Below are 17,675 nucleotides of genomic sequence, written 5' to 3' on the forward strand. Positions count from 1 at the left end.
TGATTTCTCAAACATAAAAAGCATAAGGTTCTCTGATATTAAAAACCAACATAGATAACAGTGATACTACTTAAAATAGCCAAAACTGGAAACTATCCAAATGGCCACTAATAGAGTAGATGAACTAATTGTGATACACTCACACACTAATATATATGATACAGCAATGAGAATGAACAAACTACAAGCCATGACATGCAATAACTTAGATGAACAACACAAACATACTGAATGTGAGAAGCCAGACTCAAAAGAACACATATTCCTTGATTCTAAAAACAGGCAAAATTAATCTATGATGTTAGAAATCAAGTTAGCAGTTACTGTTGGGGGTGGTAGTGACAATGATGTTTCTTAATCTGGGTACTGATTGCACGGGTATGTTCAATTTGTAAAAACTCACCAAGCTGTCCTCTTAGGATCTGTCTACTTCTCTGTTTGTATGTTATAGTACAATCCAAGGAAAAATTGTAAAATACACACACATAGAAAGGCTTCCCAATTTTTTTCAAATTCTAAAAACTACTGACCTATCATGAAAAGCACTGATTAGGAGTCAGATTATACTTTTTGGGTTCCTTCCATACAATTTTCTACGCCAACTTTTAAAAACAATTCTTTTGCCTAAATGGCCACTTTTAACATGTTGTATTGCTGCATCTGTCCATTCCTATCTTAGTTACCTTGAGAATAAAAAGATATGCAAATACCTTTTTTTATGAGCTTTTTGGAAGGCACTATATAAATTAACTGTGATATTCAGTGTTTGGAAAATATTTAAGCTAAGTGTGTTTACATTCCTACTCCGTATTCATTAATTTAGTCCTTCATTTAACAAATATTTATTAAGAATCCAGTATGTGGCAGGAACTGAGCTAAGCACTGGAGATACAGGCATGAAGGAAACAAAGACCCTCTTAGAGAGTTTACATTCCAATAGGTAGAGACAGAAAATAAATAAAAGTAAATAAGTCAGGTGGTGATATAAATCATACGTAATTTATTCAGTTATAACCAAATCATATAAAAAATCCCTCTGCTTCATTATTAGTCTTCAGATAAGATAAAAGATCTATTTCTTCTTGCTGTAGTATGATGCAGCATCATTTGTGGATAAACATGCTACTTGCTACTTTTCTCTCTACTAAATGAAATAAGCATAAGACGTCTTTCACCTCATGCAAGAGTTCTAAATGTAGTTTCTCTCCTTTAAATGTACTAAACCAAAAATGGTGGGTTAATCACTGAAAGAAAGGTGAAACTTACTTTAGAAGTCCATGAGATTTTAGGAGTCATTAAGTGAAAGGCCGGGTGATGGACAAAGAATATTTTGGTCCTGGTATTATACTGAGACCTTTGGATATACCAGCTGGAACATGAACAATTTTTCTATATATTGAAATTCTCACAAAGTTCCTGCAATGGTAGAGACAACATATAAGAACAATGTTTGGGGAAACTGATAAAAAGCAGTACAACCTTTAGCTGCAAAAGGAAAGGTTCCTTATACTCAGCAGGCATCACCTCACACCAAGCCCACTCTCCTTATCCCCTTTTCCATTAATTCTTCCCCTTCATGTTTCCAGTTTTCTTTTTTGATTGTTTCTCTTACTGCTTCTCTTGTTCACCCTCATTGACCTGTCTTTAACTCCTGCTACTTAGGATATCCACCCCATGAAACACCAGACCAATGGCTAGAACGGTACAGTTACATGTCATTTAAGGCCAAGTTCCCTGTCAAAATTTAACTGCTATATAGTTAAATATGGAAATACTGTTCTACTCAATGTTTTAGGCAACTATTGCTAAAATAAAATGTCCTCGCAATAGAATACATCCTTATGCTGTTTGAATGGTCTATTTCACAACGAAACTGGAAAACAAATGTTAATTTTTTAAAAGCTGTTGTCTTTAAAATTCTAAAATCTTGCTTTGTACCAACAGTAATCATGACCAAGAGCGCCACCTACTGGTACATAAAGGGAATCTTTATAAAATTGTGTTCAAAGTGCCTCTCCAAGCTTTATGCCAGTCCTTTGAATAAGGTGTTTAAAAAAACTACCCACTTTCTGAAATATGTCTAATGGTTTCATATATCCAGTGCAGGTATTTAATCAACCGCAGCAGATCAATGTATATTAAGCAGTTTCTAAAACCATATAAAGAAGAATATTCCATCAGTTCTTGTATCCTCAGAGGCCTTACCTTAACAAAAAAATCTTAATTAACTCTATTTCTGAAACAGAGAAAATTATCAAAATTGCTAAAGAGAGCTGATATCCATTACATAAGGGTAAAACACATTACTGTGAACAATAGATTAAATTCGAGATTTAAGATTAATTACACTGGTTTCGCTTCAAGTACACTCAGTTCATTCAACAATTACAGGGGTGCCAGTCACTATTCTGGGTCTCGAAGATACAATAAAGAACCAGATAAAAGGCCTCTGCCATTAAGAAGCTTTTATTATAGTGCAAGAGACAGATAATGCTAAACAGATAAGATAATTACAGATTATAAAGAGCATGATAAAGGAAGCAAGAGTGATGGGGTGGGTGGGGGAATATCAGGAAAGCCCTCTCTCAGGTGATGACACCTCCACTGAGACCTGAGTGATGAGGAAGAAGCAGCCGAACAGATATTAAGGACAGAGCATTCAGGCAGAGGGATTAGCAAGAACAAAGTCCTAACACAGAAACAAGTCTGACACATTAGAGGAACCAGGGCCAATGTGACCGAAGAGCAGTAAACTGGGTGAGAGTGAAATGAGATGAAGTCAAGCAAATAGACGAGTAGATGTGCCAAATTACAGTAGGCCATGGTAAGGGTACGACCTTTACCCTAAGGGCGATGGGAAGCAACTGAACGGTTTGAGTAAACCAGGAGAGGGGCATGATCTAATTTGTATTTTTAAAGACTTGTTCAGGTTGCTGTGTGAAGAATGGATCACAGAGGGACAAGAGTATAAGCAGGAAGTCTAGTTAGGAGGCTCAAGTCTGAGATTATAGTAGGATAACAGGTACAGAGATGGCAGAAGTAGATGAACATGCAATATATTCTGGAATTAGAGTCCTGTAACTTGCTGATAGATTGGACAGGGTGTGAATGAACAGTGAGAGAAAGAAAAACTAAGAATGCCTCAGACAATGAATCCACTGAAATAAAGTAAATTCACAGAATCATGGCACATGTCAATTTAGAATCCTCAGTGTCACTGAGGAAGCAAAGGGGCTCCCAGTAATTGATAAGGGAACCTTAGTGGTATATATGTGGTATATACAGAATGCCTGACTTGAAATCAGAAGAAATTGTCTGACTCCTTCCTGCTTTCTCATCTTGGGCAAGGTACCTCACCATTTTAATCCACAACACCTCACTGGATTGACAACAGGTATAAATAATGTCACCAGAAGTAAGGGACAAGCAAGACTGTTACTAAAAATCAGTCCTAATGCATTAACCCCTTCTCTTCCTTGCCAAACAACCTAGAGAAACAGTTGTTTGATACTGCCAGTAAACAACTTCCCTGGCCTGATACACAACATCACTCATCAAATATAGTTTCTATTATACAATTATGACCCGGTTCTAAATCTGACCTTTTGCTAAGAATTTTGGGAACTATTATTTCTGGATAAACAGTGTCAACATTTATGATAAAAAATTAAACAAAATTAACCGTGTAATCAAATGACTCTGCAGCAACTAGTAAATCTGCTTTTGTCACACTCTCGGGGTCCAAAAACGTGTCATTACAAAATGTTTCTATTCCATTTTAGGAATAAATGTAAAGTTTAGTAGTCACTGTAATTAATGTTTTATTTAAAAATGCTGGGTGGAATAAAAAAAAAACTACATTACATGTTTGACTACGGTTTTACTTTCTTCAGCACAGTACAAGCTCAAACTGGACAGAACTGTAAGAGCTATCATCTCTGGTTAGACTAGGGAGATGGCCAAAAGATGGTAGGATGAAAGAATGTGGAAAGCCAAAGAGGCCTGCCTGACCCCTGACCCCCAGTCTAGGTCTCAAGGGAATCAAAACTGCTTAGCAGATTTCAGCAGTCTGCAGAGCTACAGTGCTGCTTATTTAACCTAAATCTGCTTGAAGTATCATCACATCACAAATTGCATAGCAGTTAAGAGCCTAGGTTCTAGGGTCAGACAGATTTGAGTTCTCCCTATAGATTACTGCCACTTACCAGCTTTGCCTTAGGCAAGTTCCTTAGCTCCTAAACCTCCCATGTCCCAGTGTTAAAGATGGGGTTAATGATACCTATACCTCGTTGGGTGGTTTTAATGTCATAATACATGAAAAGGATTTGGTACAGCGTCTGGCACAGAGTTTCACATTATTAATAAGTGATTCATTGGTTTTTCTTTTTCCATTTTAGGTAGTACATATTCAAACAGTTGGAAAAATTGGAAAATTACAAAGAAGATCTACCCAACAACTCCTGTAATTTTTAGGACTACTAATTTCAGATTTTAAGATTCCCCAGCCATTTATTTTTGATACATCCAAATTGCTTTCTAAAACGTCCACCAATTTATACTCCCATAAGCCAAATGACTGAACCCATTTCTGTACATTCAGGTACTTAACACTCAGAAACACCGAAGAACTAAAGGCAGTTCCCCACCTCAAAATTATCATTGAGACTACAGAATAGACACTGGAACTTCCTTTTCCTCCTGTTTCCAAGAAGCAACCTGGGAAGTATTTGTGTGTACAAAGATACAGGGAGCAGCTCCACTTAGCTGTGCAGGCTTTGGTGGGATTTCTCCCTTGTCCAGACAGACCAGAATCATCAGTTAACCCACAAGGTCAACAAATGTTTCCTAACTGCTAGCAGATCTTCAATTATGCAAAATGGAGTGTTCGTGAGGCCCTCTGAATAATCTTCCATGAACTCCTTTAGTGTTAACTTCTGGATTTTCTCCAGAACTCTCCTCTGTCTTTAGATTTTCAAGCTTTAAGGAGCTAAATCAGGTGTTGCTTCATCTCAGTGTGCACAAAATCAGTAACTTCATGCAAACATTTGAGTGTGTGTACATAAGCACAGGGGTGTGTATTGTGGCTATGTGTTATGTAAATATAAACTAAATATAGTATATATAATTACTGAACCAAGTGAAACTCATGATTTCCATGCAAAAGTAGAATATTAAATCTGAGAAAGATCTTGTAATCATTTCTAATCCAAGCCTTTCTTGGAGGGCCCCAAAGAATGTAAATTTCCAGTTCCCAGAGCTAATTAGCAACTGAGATTCTGAACCCAGATCTTCTCTCAATAGCTTGGTTTTTTTCCCCTCACTACACTGCATTCCTTCTTTACCAATATATAAATATGCCTAGTAACGCAGCAATACCCCAAAGGATCCAGATTTAGCATAACAGGCACTAGCACTGCTTTCAAGACAAACCGCCTTTTATTTGCATTTTGCTTCAAGGTAGGCAGAGGTCTCAGGCTAATAACCCTGCCCATTGACACCATTCCTTTTACAAAAAAGAAACTCCGGTTCACATAAGTTATTTGTTCCTGGGCTCTGCAGACAGACAGGCTCTTCACTATTTCCTTGGTGTGCGATCTTGGTCAAATGGCTAACTCTCTGTGCCTCAGTTTGAAGATTAATCAAATGGAATAACAGCTAAACTCCCAGGGTAGACGGGGGAATTAGACTTAGCACAATACCTGGCACATAATAAATTACCAATAATAAAGGTGATGTTATTGCTGTTACTACAAATCATTGTAGCTAATTATGTTACACGCCTGGCAAACACAGGACTCGAATTCAATTCCTGCCTTCCAAGGCGTGGTCCTTTCAGAAACACGATTTAGGGTATTTGAAGACATCTGGGGTGAAGAAGGGCAAGGAGGTACCTGTAGCCTGGAACTATAACAAGCTGGGCGGCGCCCTGAGCTCAAGGTCACTCGGTGAAGCGAAATCCCCCGGGAACTGTTCGCCAGTCACTGGGGAGGGAGGTCGAGGAGGCTGAGCTGCTCCCGCCGCCGCCCTAGCCCAGGCAAAGCGGCGCCCCCCTTTCTCGAGGGCTGGGTGGATGCTACCTATCGCCCGCTGCAGCCTTCGGCGGGCTTTTCAACACCTCTCGCTGGGAGGCAACGTGAAGCAGGGAACCGCCGCGGCAGATACCGCGCTGAGAAACCAGGGCCAATTCCACCGCCGGCGCGTGGGCGCTTCCACGGCCCCCGACGTGACGCAGCCGCCGCACGAGCGAGGCCCCCCATGCTATTGGTCGCTGCCGTCCAATGGGAGGAGCGGTGTGCGACACCTTTGAGCCGGGAGAGTCCTCCTTCCGGTGTCTCCGCCCCTCGCTCGGCCGTCTCCATGGTGACCGCCAAGGCCGGAGTTGCGTCATTGTCTGTGCGACGGAAGCGGTAGTCCCCGCGCCGGCGCCAGGCCTAGGCCGGCGGCCGCGAAGTTGGGCCCGCCGAGGTGGTGTCGGAAGGCGGGGGTATCAGCCCTTGGCCGGCCCCGGTGACCATGGCGGTCTTTCACGACGAAGTGGAGATCGAGGACTTCCAATATGACGAGGACTTGGAAACGTATTTCTACCCCTGCCCGTGTGGGGATAACTTCTCCATCACCAAGGTAACTTCAGGGCTCCTCCCGGCGGGCGCGTTTCGCTTTGCAGTGTTGCCAACATCGTTCGATCGTCCCCGCGGCTCGGAATCACCCACGCCCTGTTTCTGTATCCCCCTCCCTTACCAATTAGTATTCTGAGCTCTCATTCTGGCCTTCAGTTAGGCCAGGGAAGGGGTGGCGGGGAGCCCTGGTCCCCACCTTCCCCCTTTATGGTCCCTTCCTGGGATACTTCTTTAGAGGAGGGAATTCGTTTTTGTTTCTCAGGGGTTTTAAGGCGACGGAACCTCGCCTAATCCTCCTGAGTGTTTCCCCTAAGGGACCCTTCCAGGGAAGGATGGGGTTGGCGTTTCTCGCGGAAGGCCGCTTTGGCTCTCACCCGCCTTGCGGGGAGGCAAGCCACCAAGAGACTTGCACGTAGGGGTGGGAGGGGTTTGTGGGGAGGAGATGGAGAAGGAAAGACTATGCTGACCACATGGTGTTTGATTTCGTTGTAGGAAGATTTGGAGAATGGGGAAGACGTGGCAACGTGTCCTAGCTGCTCTCTCATTATAAAAGTGATTTATGACAAAGTAAGGGATATAATTTAAAAAGAGGGAGGGGGGCTGTGAGGCAGTGGCCAGGACCTAGAGCAGAGTGTGTGTGATATGTAAGTACAGGAGAATGATTCATTAACAATGTGCTAAATAAAGTGCTATATTAAAAAAAAAATAATAAACATCTGTATAGTAAATTAAAATGTTTAAAGTTCAAATCCCATAACTCTATCTTTGGAAAGGGTAATAAAAATGCTTTTTAATGAAGATTATTGACTACTTATTAAATAGAAAAAAAATAATTTCAAGGATTATTTTAATTAATCTTTATTTCTCCTGTAGTTAGTGTATGTAATTAAAATTCAGAGCTCCTGGACTTATTTGGAAGGGAAGAATTGTAAATTATTTCTTGCTTGGCCTATACATAGAATTATGCATTATCTTGTTTGAGACATAATTTCTAGTTGCAATTTTACAATTTCATTTTAGTTTTCAGTTGTCCTATTGTCTTTTATCTAAGGATGTTGACAGTAGAAAATAAATAAATGTTATTACTGCCCACCTCTTCCCAAAGTTTTGGTTGGTACTTTGAAAGGAGTCTTAAAGTAAAGAGCTTAATATTCTTAAGGATGAACTTTAGGGAAAGTGGGGATGAAGCACAGAGCCTCATGAGAGAAGCAGGCTATACCATAATTTAGAAATTTAATGATTCATTCTTGTATTAAAATGTGCTCTGGAACAAAAAGCAAACAGGATCAGGAAGGTCAGGAGTACTGGTCTAAGAGGAGGTTGCAATCTTAGATAGACTGATCTTGGTGGGCCTTACTGAGAAAAGCTTTGTTAAGCAAAGGTTTGAAGGAGCTGAGGGAATGAGCCATATACGTGAGGGAGAGACTGTTAAGAGAGCTGGGCAAAGGGAACTTTCAGTGAAGGATCCCTAAGGCAGGAACATGCCTGGTTTTGTCAAGAAACAAAAAGGAGGCCAGTATGACTAGAGCAGAGTAAATGAGGGTAAGAGTAGTCCATGATGAAATTAGGAATGGGGCAGATCACAGAGATGTTTGTGGGCCACTTTTAAGGACTTTAGCTTTTGTTGTAAATGATGTAGGGAACTGTTGGAGGATATTTGAACTGAGAAGTGCCGTGATTCAACTTAACTTTTAAAAGAATGATTCCATCTGCTATGTTCAGAGTAGACTGTGAGGGAGCAAGGACAGAAATAGGATGCTCTTACACTAATCAAAGTAGAAGATGGATGGTTTGTACCAGACTGCAGTGATGGAGGGAGTGAGAAGTGGTTGGATTCTAGATACACTTTGAATGATAAGGATTTTCTTACTGATTGGATGTAGGATATGAGAAGAGTCAAGGATGATTTCAATATTTGTGACCTTATGAATGGGGTTACCATCAATTGAAGGGGAGGTGACTGTAGGTATCGGGCTGGGAGTTGGTACAGTACTAAGTTTGAGAGGCCTATTTGTCATCCAAGTCAGGCAGTGAAGAAGGCAATTGGATATACATGTCTGGAGTTGAGGAAAGAGATCTGCTGGCTGTGTAAATTGGGGAGCTAGCAGCAATATGTAGCATTTAGAACCATGAGATTGGAAGAGCTCGCCAGTGCTGTGAATGTAGCTAGAGATGGGAAAAAGAAAGGACTGAGCCCTGGAGTGTTCCAGCATGGAAAGGTCAGGGAGGGAAGCAAAAAATCAGCAAAGCGGACTAAAAAGGAACAACCACTGAGGAGGGAGAAAAATGAACAGTGTTGTATCATGGAAGCCAGATGAGAAAAGGTGGAGCAAGTGATGAACTTTGTCAGATGCCACTGATTGAAAGAAGTTGGGAATTAACCATTGGCTTTAGCAACACAGTTCATTTGTGAGGGTGATGAGAGCAGTTTTGATGGAGTGACCAGGACAGAGCCTGATTGGAGAAACCTGATGGGTGGAAAATGGTTAGAGAGAATGGGAGGAGATAGGCAGAAACATAGACATTTCTCTCAAGGAGTTTGCTGCAAAGGGGAGCAGAGAAATGGGGCAGTAATGGCTGGGTGACAGAGGATTAATAAAGGGCTTAAGGTGGTAGATACTCAGCTCCCTGAGTGAATGTAGACACAGGAAGTTAGATTTAACCAGCGTTGTGGTTTTTGCCAAGTGGATAAGGAGTGAGGGAAGAGTGGTTATGATAATTGACCTTGGAATTTGAATTAGGTAAAGAGAACATCAAAGGAGTGAGGGGCAGTGTAAAGGTGGTAGGAGGAATACAGTGGCAGACCAGAGGTGTTGGAATACGGGATCCAAGGTGGGTAGATGACAGCAACAGAGAGGAGTAGTAATGTTATAGATTGGCATAAGATTCAAAGTTGATGGGTTTTGGAGGGGGAAGGAGAACAGTTGGCAAAGAAGAGCAATCAGCCCCACTTTCAAGCCCTGTAGTACTAGGGCTCTGAGAATACAGAGCCACCACTAGAGGGGGATGTAGGGGAAACAGTGTCCTTAGAGTGTGGCTTCATCTCACCCTCAGCACTATGGATATTTTAGGCCTGATAATTCTTTGTTGCGTGGGGCTGTCCTGTGCATTGTAGGGTGTTTAGCAGCATCCCTGGTCTCTACCCATTAAATGCCCATACAAACCCTTAGTGTGTCTATCCAAAATGTTTCCATTAGACATTGCCCAATATCCCCTGGGGCAAAGGAACATTTTAAAGAGGAGGTTAAGAATGTGGAGCACTGTGCTAACAATGGACCGTGAATTCCAAAGAGCACAGTGGAAGGGTTCAAGATGTTGAGCAGGAGAGAGTGATAGGGGCAAAAGGGGCTGATCCTTCAGGGATCAGATTGTAGGAGATGACGGGTAACTTGGGAGGCAGAGATTTCTTGTGGTAGCTGACATAAACCAGGATAAACGGTCAGAGATTGAAGTTCCTTTTCATAGTAGCTAATATTGCAGATTATCTGGATTGGGAAGCGCATAAAGACCCATCCCTTTTAGTTGGAAGAAGTACTTTGAAGAGGACAGGTATTTGATTGACAAAATATTGAAGTGGAGAAGTTTTAATGTAAGTGGTAATTGATACAGAAACTTAAAAGAGGTGGCATGTCTTTATGTGATTTCTGAGAAGTGGTTGCTCTGTAGTGAAGATGGTTATGTTTGTTTATAAGATAAGGTACTTGATATTAAATAATGAATTCAGGACCAAGAACCAATACACTTTTAAGATTCTGATTAGGGTGCTAACACTGGCTCTTTGAACAAGGATGAAGTGATATAGTAAAGGAAAAACCAAATTAACTGAGCTGGATTGGTTATGTCATAAAATGAAAGTTTAGTATTAATTCATTTGTGACATGGAAACTCCATGGTTAATGTCATTTCTCATTCTATCTTAGGATCAGTTTATGTGTGGAGAAACAGTTGCAGCCCCTTCAATCAACAAAGAATTAGTTAAGTGCTGAAGAAGCCTTCAGGAATCCAAATCCCAACAGTTGGGAATGAACCAAGTTGGAAATATCAAATACAAAGTTACTGGCTTCTTCATGGGGACAACCGTTTTGTGGTTTACTGTTCCATTAGGGTGTGGATTCTTTTTATCAACTGTTGAGTTCATCTTCAAATAAAGAAGCAAGTCCAATACATGACTACCCGGATTTCATGCTTAGAAGTTTGAATTGGAAATGTTCTTAATTATCCATCTGAATTTAAAGGAAGGTAATTTCAAATCAGTGCTATTTTACCCTCAGTTTCATCATTTTTATATCTTAAACCTAATTACTTCAATATCTGATAGCAGCATTGTCTACCTCAGTCATTGGGATCCTTCACTGGGATTGTATTTTTGACTTGGTTATTAAGATGATTAAAATTAGCCCTTCCTTTGAAATTCGACTTTGCTATTCTAAACTTAAGCAAATGAGTTGCCTTGTCAGTACTGCACTCCAGTTCCTACACCAAGCCTGTTTCCTCAGTCTTGCCATTATTAGAATGTTCATGTTTCATTCAGCATGCCATTCTGTTACACTTCATGCACAGAGTTCGTTCATGGTATTAAAGAAAAAATATAGTGAGGTCACAATTTCTCCAGAGCTAAAAGTTAGTAAATAAGAAAGAAAAGTTCAAAGTGAAATGAACAAAGAATATGGAGTTTCTTTATAGTCTGCATGTTCCTTGAAAGTCAGGACAAGATTAAAAAAAAAAAAAGCTAAAGAAAGTAAAATAGATAACAGAATGAGAGGAACAAAACATGCCAACTTGAATGAGATTACCAGATCAGAGCAAATAATATTTCCATATCTTGGTTTTTATTTGTTTTTTGATAAGGCTAGTTAAATTGCATTCCAGATAGGGGTTTATGGCAAGTTTTCATGGCTGGTGGCAGTGCTTTCAGCATATCACTGTCACTACACCTAAAAGGTAAAGCATCTACAACAGAGAATGAGCTTGAAAATGGGAGGCCTATTCTGAATAAATATGCCCATGAGGCCACATCTGATAGCCTCTATGACATGGAGCCAAACCAGACATGCACTCCTGCAGAGAACTGTTGCCCTGGAGAAAAATATGTGAAGATAAGCTGTCAGTCTCTCTTTGCCACAGTGCTGAGAATAGCTAGAAATTAGAATCACATAGAAATTTGAAAATTCCCTTTGTATACACAACTTTGCTATGTATATATAAAGTTTTAAAAATGCACTGTCTGGCAGATTGTTTCGGGAATGGCTCCTACAACTAGAAAAATAGCTTGCTAGAATGTATATGTCCTATCACTGATTGAGAACTGTGCTGCACACACTAATTGGAGTTTTAAATTAAAACAAGTGAGTGGCCTTTTTTTTAACCTGCCAGTGGCGTTGCTGTGTGCAGTCATTAGGCTGAGACATAATAAGTGACCAAAAATTGACAGAAGTGCTTGGTACTTTTTATGGCATATTCCTGAAGTATGGAGAAATCTCATTGCTGTGTGGGACACTGACACCCCAGAAGTAATTCACAACTGCTTTGCAAAAGCTAAGTGACTGCTCATGTAAACAGCAGGGTACATGCTGACTGGTGGGAATGAACTGCAAAGAGAATGTCCCATGCTCGTGGTGGTGGTTTTCTAGGTATCACTAACATATTAGCTCCCTGCTGAGGAGTTTCAAAGATACCCTTAATATAGGTCTACAGTGAACATAGAACAGGAAGAAAAGTTGTCCAAGTTCAAACATCCCAGAAGAAAAGCATACACAGTGCTGGCAATCAGTGATTGGTGATACACTGCAATAATGGGAATGATTTTGTTTCTAAAGCAACTGAGTCACTAAGTTTGTGAACTACAAAAGAATACATCAAGATTTAATCTTACATTAGCAGAAGGTAAAACCAGAGTTGCTGAGTGATGTGTGTGCCTTATTTTGCCCAAGACATTTCTGAAGCACCTCTGAGAACTGATTTGTAATCCATGCTCTGTCTCTTAATAGTTCTGAAATCTTTGGCAAGGCCAGTAGATTCCTCATCTGTAGAATTAGGAGACTGGATCAGGTGATTTCTCAGCTCTGAGTTCTCTAATTTCAGGCTTGCTAGCTTACAGGAACTGAAATGGCAATTGAAACCTTAATAAACTTGAACTATCTAAATCATGAACTGCAGAGAAAGGCTGCATTCTTCAATAACTTGATGTTACTACACTTCTGAGTTTGAAAATTATAAATTTAACTAAAAGATTCTTCATATACTTACATGTAAGCATTCAGAGATACTTTTCTTGGGAAGCACCCAACATTTTTGGTAACTGTACATATTAATTACCGGAATAAATTGTATTGGCATGCTAAATAAAGTCACATAATTCAAATCCATATATTTTCATGTAGTTCTTCCCTTAATTATTAACATTTTGAATTAAAAGATTTTGGTGTAATGATTTTATACTTACTTATTTTTTTATTTCTTAAACTGCTTTGGGGCATTATAAGGTTTCTGGTACAGAAGGTAGAGTTTTTAAATAGGAAAATTGTGTCTGTTTCCATGGTTTGGGTTCTGGGTTTTATTAGGAAAAAAAAAAAAAAAAACTGAGTCAGTGGCAGTAAGGCAAAGATAATTGACATTCTTAGATGAGTAATTCAGTTTATTGCCAGGAAAGGCTGGTATTTTATTTAAGGCTGATGATCAACTCTTGGAGTGGTTTGAGAGCCCAGCTCTAGGCAGAACACAATTTGAATCTTAGTCCCTCTGCTATGGTCATAGACAAGTTATTTTTTATATCTCTATGACCTGGTTTGTGGAATTTAGACCATAATAGTACCTCTTTCATAGGCTTGCTCTGTGAACTCACTTATTTGGCAAGTGTTGGTGGAGTGCCTTTCAGGCTCTAGGTGAAGACTGGGTTTCTGCCATCATGGAGCTTACATGCAACCAGAAGAGACAGGAAATGAGATTACAGACTGTGTTTAGAGCCCAGAAAGAAACAAACCAGGTGATGTGATAGTAATTGGAACGGATGCCTTTTTAGAGTAAGCAGGAATCTGAGGTCTGGCACTTTTTCTGAGACCTAAAGGATGAGAGTGAAGCAGCCTTCTGAAGATGATTAAGTGATAGTCATCAGACTATAAAACATTTAGCACAATACCTATTATATGTGCACACACACACAAAAAGGTTAATATTCGGACTTCAAGAATAATTCAACATTGTTTTGCACATTAACAGTATTCCCAGAATAAATATGAGAAGTGCAAAGTTTTGGACAGCCCCAGCCCCCACCTTACTGAATGTGGGGGTGGGGCACTTGTTTTAACAAACCCTCCAGCTGATTTTGATGCAACTAAAGTTTTAGAACCTCTGCTTTTTCAAACTTGACAGCACATTTGTACTCACCTGGGGCGCTTTAAAAGCTATGATGTCCCAAAGAGTCTGATTTAATTGGTCTGATTTAATTAGTCTTGACAGGTTGGGCATCAGGATTTTTAAAAAGTATCCCTGGTCATTCTAATCTGTAGCCAAGGTCCAGAGCTACTGGGATGGAAAAACAAAAAAATTCATAATCACAAAGTAAAAAGGACCCAATTTTTAGAAATGGTCACACCTCCTTTGCACATGGAAGTGTGTGGGCTCAGTTGGCCACACACTTTGTATTCAGGCATGAATGGGCCTTAACAAATGACTTAAATAGCAGAGGCTGGGCTACTGTACACAGTGGGAGAGCCTCAATCTGGGTGGTCTCTGGTCTGCATCCCCTATTTAAACAGACAGTTGTCACAGTGTCCAGTACACACTCTAGTTACTAATTACATACCCTACAAAAGTGACAGCTTCTGCAGTTGTAATTAAAATTTCTTTAACTCCATTTGAGGATGCCTGCCATTCCCTACTTCCATCCAAGCAAATTGCTCATGATTGTGTATTCAACTGGGAAACCATTTTACAAATGGTTCCTTGTAAAGGATTTAAAACAAAGGACATATGAAAAAGATCACAGTTAAAAATGCTAACCCCCATCTCCACATAATGCTTAAAATAGAGGCCAAGGGTGGGGTAGGGGAATCTTCAAGCTTCTGTACATACTTGCAGAAGATCCCTAGAACTCAGAAAAAAAAACACAATTCTTAGTAGATTTCTGAATTAATATTGGTCAAGTTGTAGGAAAGCAAGTTTGCATTTTTTAAAATTGCTTTTTGGGGGCCAGCCCGGTGGTGCACTGCTACAGTGCGCCGCTTGGGAGCGCAGTGGTGCTCCCGCCAAGGGTTTGGATCCCACATACAGACCGGCTGCTCACTGGCTGAGCGAGGTGTGGGCGCAACACCAAGGGTTGCGATCCCGTTGCCGGTCCCGGTCCGGTACGGGCGCGACACTGAGGGTTGCGATCCATTGCCGGTCACGAAAAAAGACAATAAAAAAAGAAAATACAATCAATCACACAGGTTTCTCCCATCTGTAATTTGTCTATCCTTAGGTACTTTCTTTCCTGCTCATTTTCCTGATGTTTTATAGATGTTCTTTTGTATTTCTCTAGAAATTACTCCCTACTCAATTTTTTTTTCTTGGCAGCTGGCCGGTACAGGGATCCAAACTCTTGGCCCTGGTGTTATAACACAGCACTGTCACCGATGGACCCAATCCCTAGTCGATTTTAGATGTTGCAAATAACTTTTCACAATCTGTTATTTCTTTTATAGTTCTGTTGTGATCTTTTTTTAATAGAAATTCTGAATTTTTTGGTCTTTAGACTTCACTAAAATTAGAGAAGAAAAGTTGCTAACCAGACTTTTTTTCTTGCAGGTGAACAAGTTCAAGTTTGCAGGGAAATCTAGAAGTTAGGCATGTCCAACTGCTGGAGTGGGAACCATGGAGACAGGTGGTGAAGAAGTCTAGAAAGGCCATTGCTTCTGTGTCGCCATTACCTCTGTGAGTTTACAGCCAATCCTTGGTTATGAGCTTGGGGTTGCTGTTGGTCAGTAGAGCTGGCAGTGAGGAGAAAGCTGGGCTTGCAGCAGGAAAGGAGGACAAACTAACAGACCAGCTCCTTTGCATCTGTCTCTCACCACTTCTAACTATGGTGCTCTTCAGAGTCATGGCTGCTGCTTCCTTTCTGCCTTCCAAATCTTGCATGAATTTCTCTTTTTCAACCAGTCGTAACCCAGAACCACATAGGGAGGAGGATTCTGGGGAAGAGTTCGAGTTTAGCCAAGTTAATACAGTACTAAACTACCATCATTACTGATAACAAAAAACCACTAAAATCCACTTGAATATTTTGGTTAGAAGCCCCACTAACCCTAATCTTTGTACAACCCAAGAAACCTTGTCACAACACCTGCTTTCTGAAATAGGACAAATGCTGGGAAGCTGAGCTGGCTGCTACTGCAGATCACAGAGGCCCACATAGGCCCAGCAGGCTGTTTCTACAGAAGACAGCTACCTCAGTCCTAGTCTGGCAAATGAGGGGTATATAATGGAGGAACTACTTCAATATGACCTGGCCTCCAAAGAGGAGTGAATGTCTGGTAAGGGGTGTGAGATCCCAACAAGCAGCACAGAGCCACTGTCACTGCTTCAGTCTAGGAGGGTCAACACTTGGGACTGAGGCAGTTTGCATCTGAGACCTGGCCATGGTAGCAGGACCCAGTCACTAGGCAAAGATTTGGGGCCAGACTTCATACTTAGGGGGGAACTGAGTATTTGGATAGGGTCAAAGGTTGTACCTTTGGGCAAAGATCATTTAGATCACACTAAGATGTTGATATCATAATCCCCATGTTAACTGAAACCAACCTTGCCAAGGTTGAGGATGGAGAAGAGGGGGAAACAAACCCTTAATGGACACCACCTGTGTGCCAGGCTCTTTACACAAGAGCAGCACAGACCTTCCAGGTCACCCCAGAGGGCATTGGATATTAGTGTACAATCCCAAATGTCAGTGAGCATTACTGTAGCTGGCAGGTATCTCTGAATTACCAGTTGGTGATGATGATAAGAGTAAACCAGACTGGATGAGGGATTGGGGACCATTTAATGAGATTAAATGATATGATGCATGTAAAGCAGTTAACACAGTTTTTGCACATGTAAGAGCTCAATAAATGATCATTAATCTTACATATTTCTTGTTCTATCAGAAATGAATCAAGGATATGGTCTGGGGAACTTGTCTGAATGTACAAGTTAAAACAATGGACTCAGCCATAATGTGTCAGGGTTCAATCCAGAGAAGCAGAAGAACTGTGAGTGATAGAAAATGAAAGATGTGTTATAAGAATTAGAAACTTTACATAGTGGTAGAAGCCAGTGGAGGCATCAAGGGAAGGCTGTCATCTGTGCATCTGATGTTGAGCCCAACGTAGCATAGGTCAGCCAAACTGGTGGTTGGAAAAGAAGGCTTGGTGTGAATGTGAACAAGGGAATATACAAACTGGAACCTGCATTGGTCTCTAACCACCTCCAACCTTGATGCAGTGAGTGACTTATAGGGAAACCTGGCACCCCCCCGCATGGAGTTGCATAAATACTTGATCCAGGACAAGGCAAGCTATCCATTTATAACAATGTATGTGAGCACCTACTGTTCCTGGTGTCCTTCTCCAACCATCATAGCTGCTTTACTTCTGGCTTCCAAATCTTGCACAGAATTTCTCTTGTGTTCAGTGCCAACCCAGGGCCATGCAGGGAAGGGAATTCTGGGAAATATAGTCGCAGTTTAGCTAAATTGTCACCACGTACAGTGTTGGGGATGTCAAGGCAGAAGTGGAAGACTATTTGCTCTTAAATAGGCAAAGTGGGGCCGGCCCAGTGGCGCACTGGATAAGTGCACCGCTTGGGAGGCGCGGCAGCGCTGCCGCCCGAGGGTTCGGATCCCACATACAGACCGGCTCCCGCTCACTGGCTGAGCGAGGCGTGGGAGCAACACCGAGGTTTGCAATCCCGTTGCCGGTCCCTGGTCCGGTACGGGGGCAACACTGAGGGTTGCGATCCGCGTTGCCGGACACGGAAAAAAAAGACAAAAGACAAAAAAAAAAAATAATAAAAAAAAATAATAATAAAATGATCCAGAAGCCT

General features: G+C 41.1%; 2 protein-coding genes across 5 annotated transcripts in view; one reads left to right on the forward strand and one right to left on the reverse strand.

The window, feature by feature from the left end:
• The window catches only part of OXNAD1 (oxidoreductase NAD-binding domain containing 1), a 39,773-nt gene extending 33,597 nt beyond the window's left edge, over window positions 1-6,176 (reverse strand). For 2 of the 3 annotated variants that reach the window (XM_008568159.1, XM_008568158.1), the window contains exons 1-2: window positions 5,892-6,176; window positions 1,267-1,416 (exon numbers count right to left, since the gene is read on the reverse strand). Coding sequence is in view for 1 of the 3 variants with exons in the window: in XM_008568158.1 (XP_008566380.1) it covers window positions 1,267-1,296 (30 nt within the window). In the remaining 2 variants the exon portion in view is untranslated. The remainder of the gene's footprint in view (window positions 1-1,266; window positions 1,417-5,891) is intronic. The other variant, XM_008568160.1, reaches the window with a different exon arrangement.
• Window positions 6,177-6,412: 236 nt separating this feature from the next.
• Window positions 6,413-12,982, forward strand: DPH3 (diphthamide biosynthesis 3). 2 transcript variants are annotated; one of them, XM_008568162.1, is made up of 3 exons: window positions 6,413-6,621; window positions 7,110-7,184; window positions 10,538-12,982. In XM_008568162.1, exons 1-3 carry the CDS (start codon window positions 6,514-6,516, stop codon window positions 10,601-10,603), a joined length of 249 nt encoding a protein of 82 aa, XP_008566384.1. In that variant the 5' UTR covers window positions 6,413-6,513; the 3' UTR covers window positions 10,604-12,982. The 2 variants fall into 2 exon arrangements, with proteins under 2 accessions (XP_008566384.1, XP_008566385.1); XM_008568163.1 differs by lacking the exon at window positions 7,110-7,184 and having other exon boundaries at window positions 10,538-10,786.
• Window positions 12,983-17,675: the final 4,693 nt, after the last annotated feature.

Source organism: Galeopterus variegatus, unplaced genomic scaffold (genome assembly GCF_000696425.1).
Source record: "Galeopterus variegatus unplaced genomic scaffold, G_variegatus-3.0.2 Scaffold382, whole genome shotgun sequence".
Classification (NCBI taxonomy): Eukaryota; Metazoa; Chordata; class Mammalia; order Dermoptera; family Cynocephalidae; genus Galeopterus; species Galeopterus variegatus.

Bases quoted from the DNA above. Each gene is read 5' to 3' on its own strand.
- DPH3 (XM_008568162.1), top strand. From the start codon at position 6,514: ATGGCGGTCTTTCACGACGAAGTGGAGATCGAGGACTTCCAATATGAC. The intron at 6,622-7,109 runs GTAACTTCAGGG...ATTTCGTTGTAG, and splicing joins ATAACTTCTCCATCACCAAG to GAAGATTTGGAGAATGGGGA. The intron at 7,185-10,537 runs GTAAGGGATATA...ATTCTATCTTAG, and splicing joins TAAAAGTGATTTATGACAAA to GATCAGTTTATGTGTGGAGA.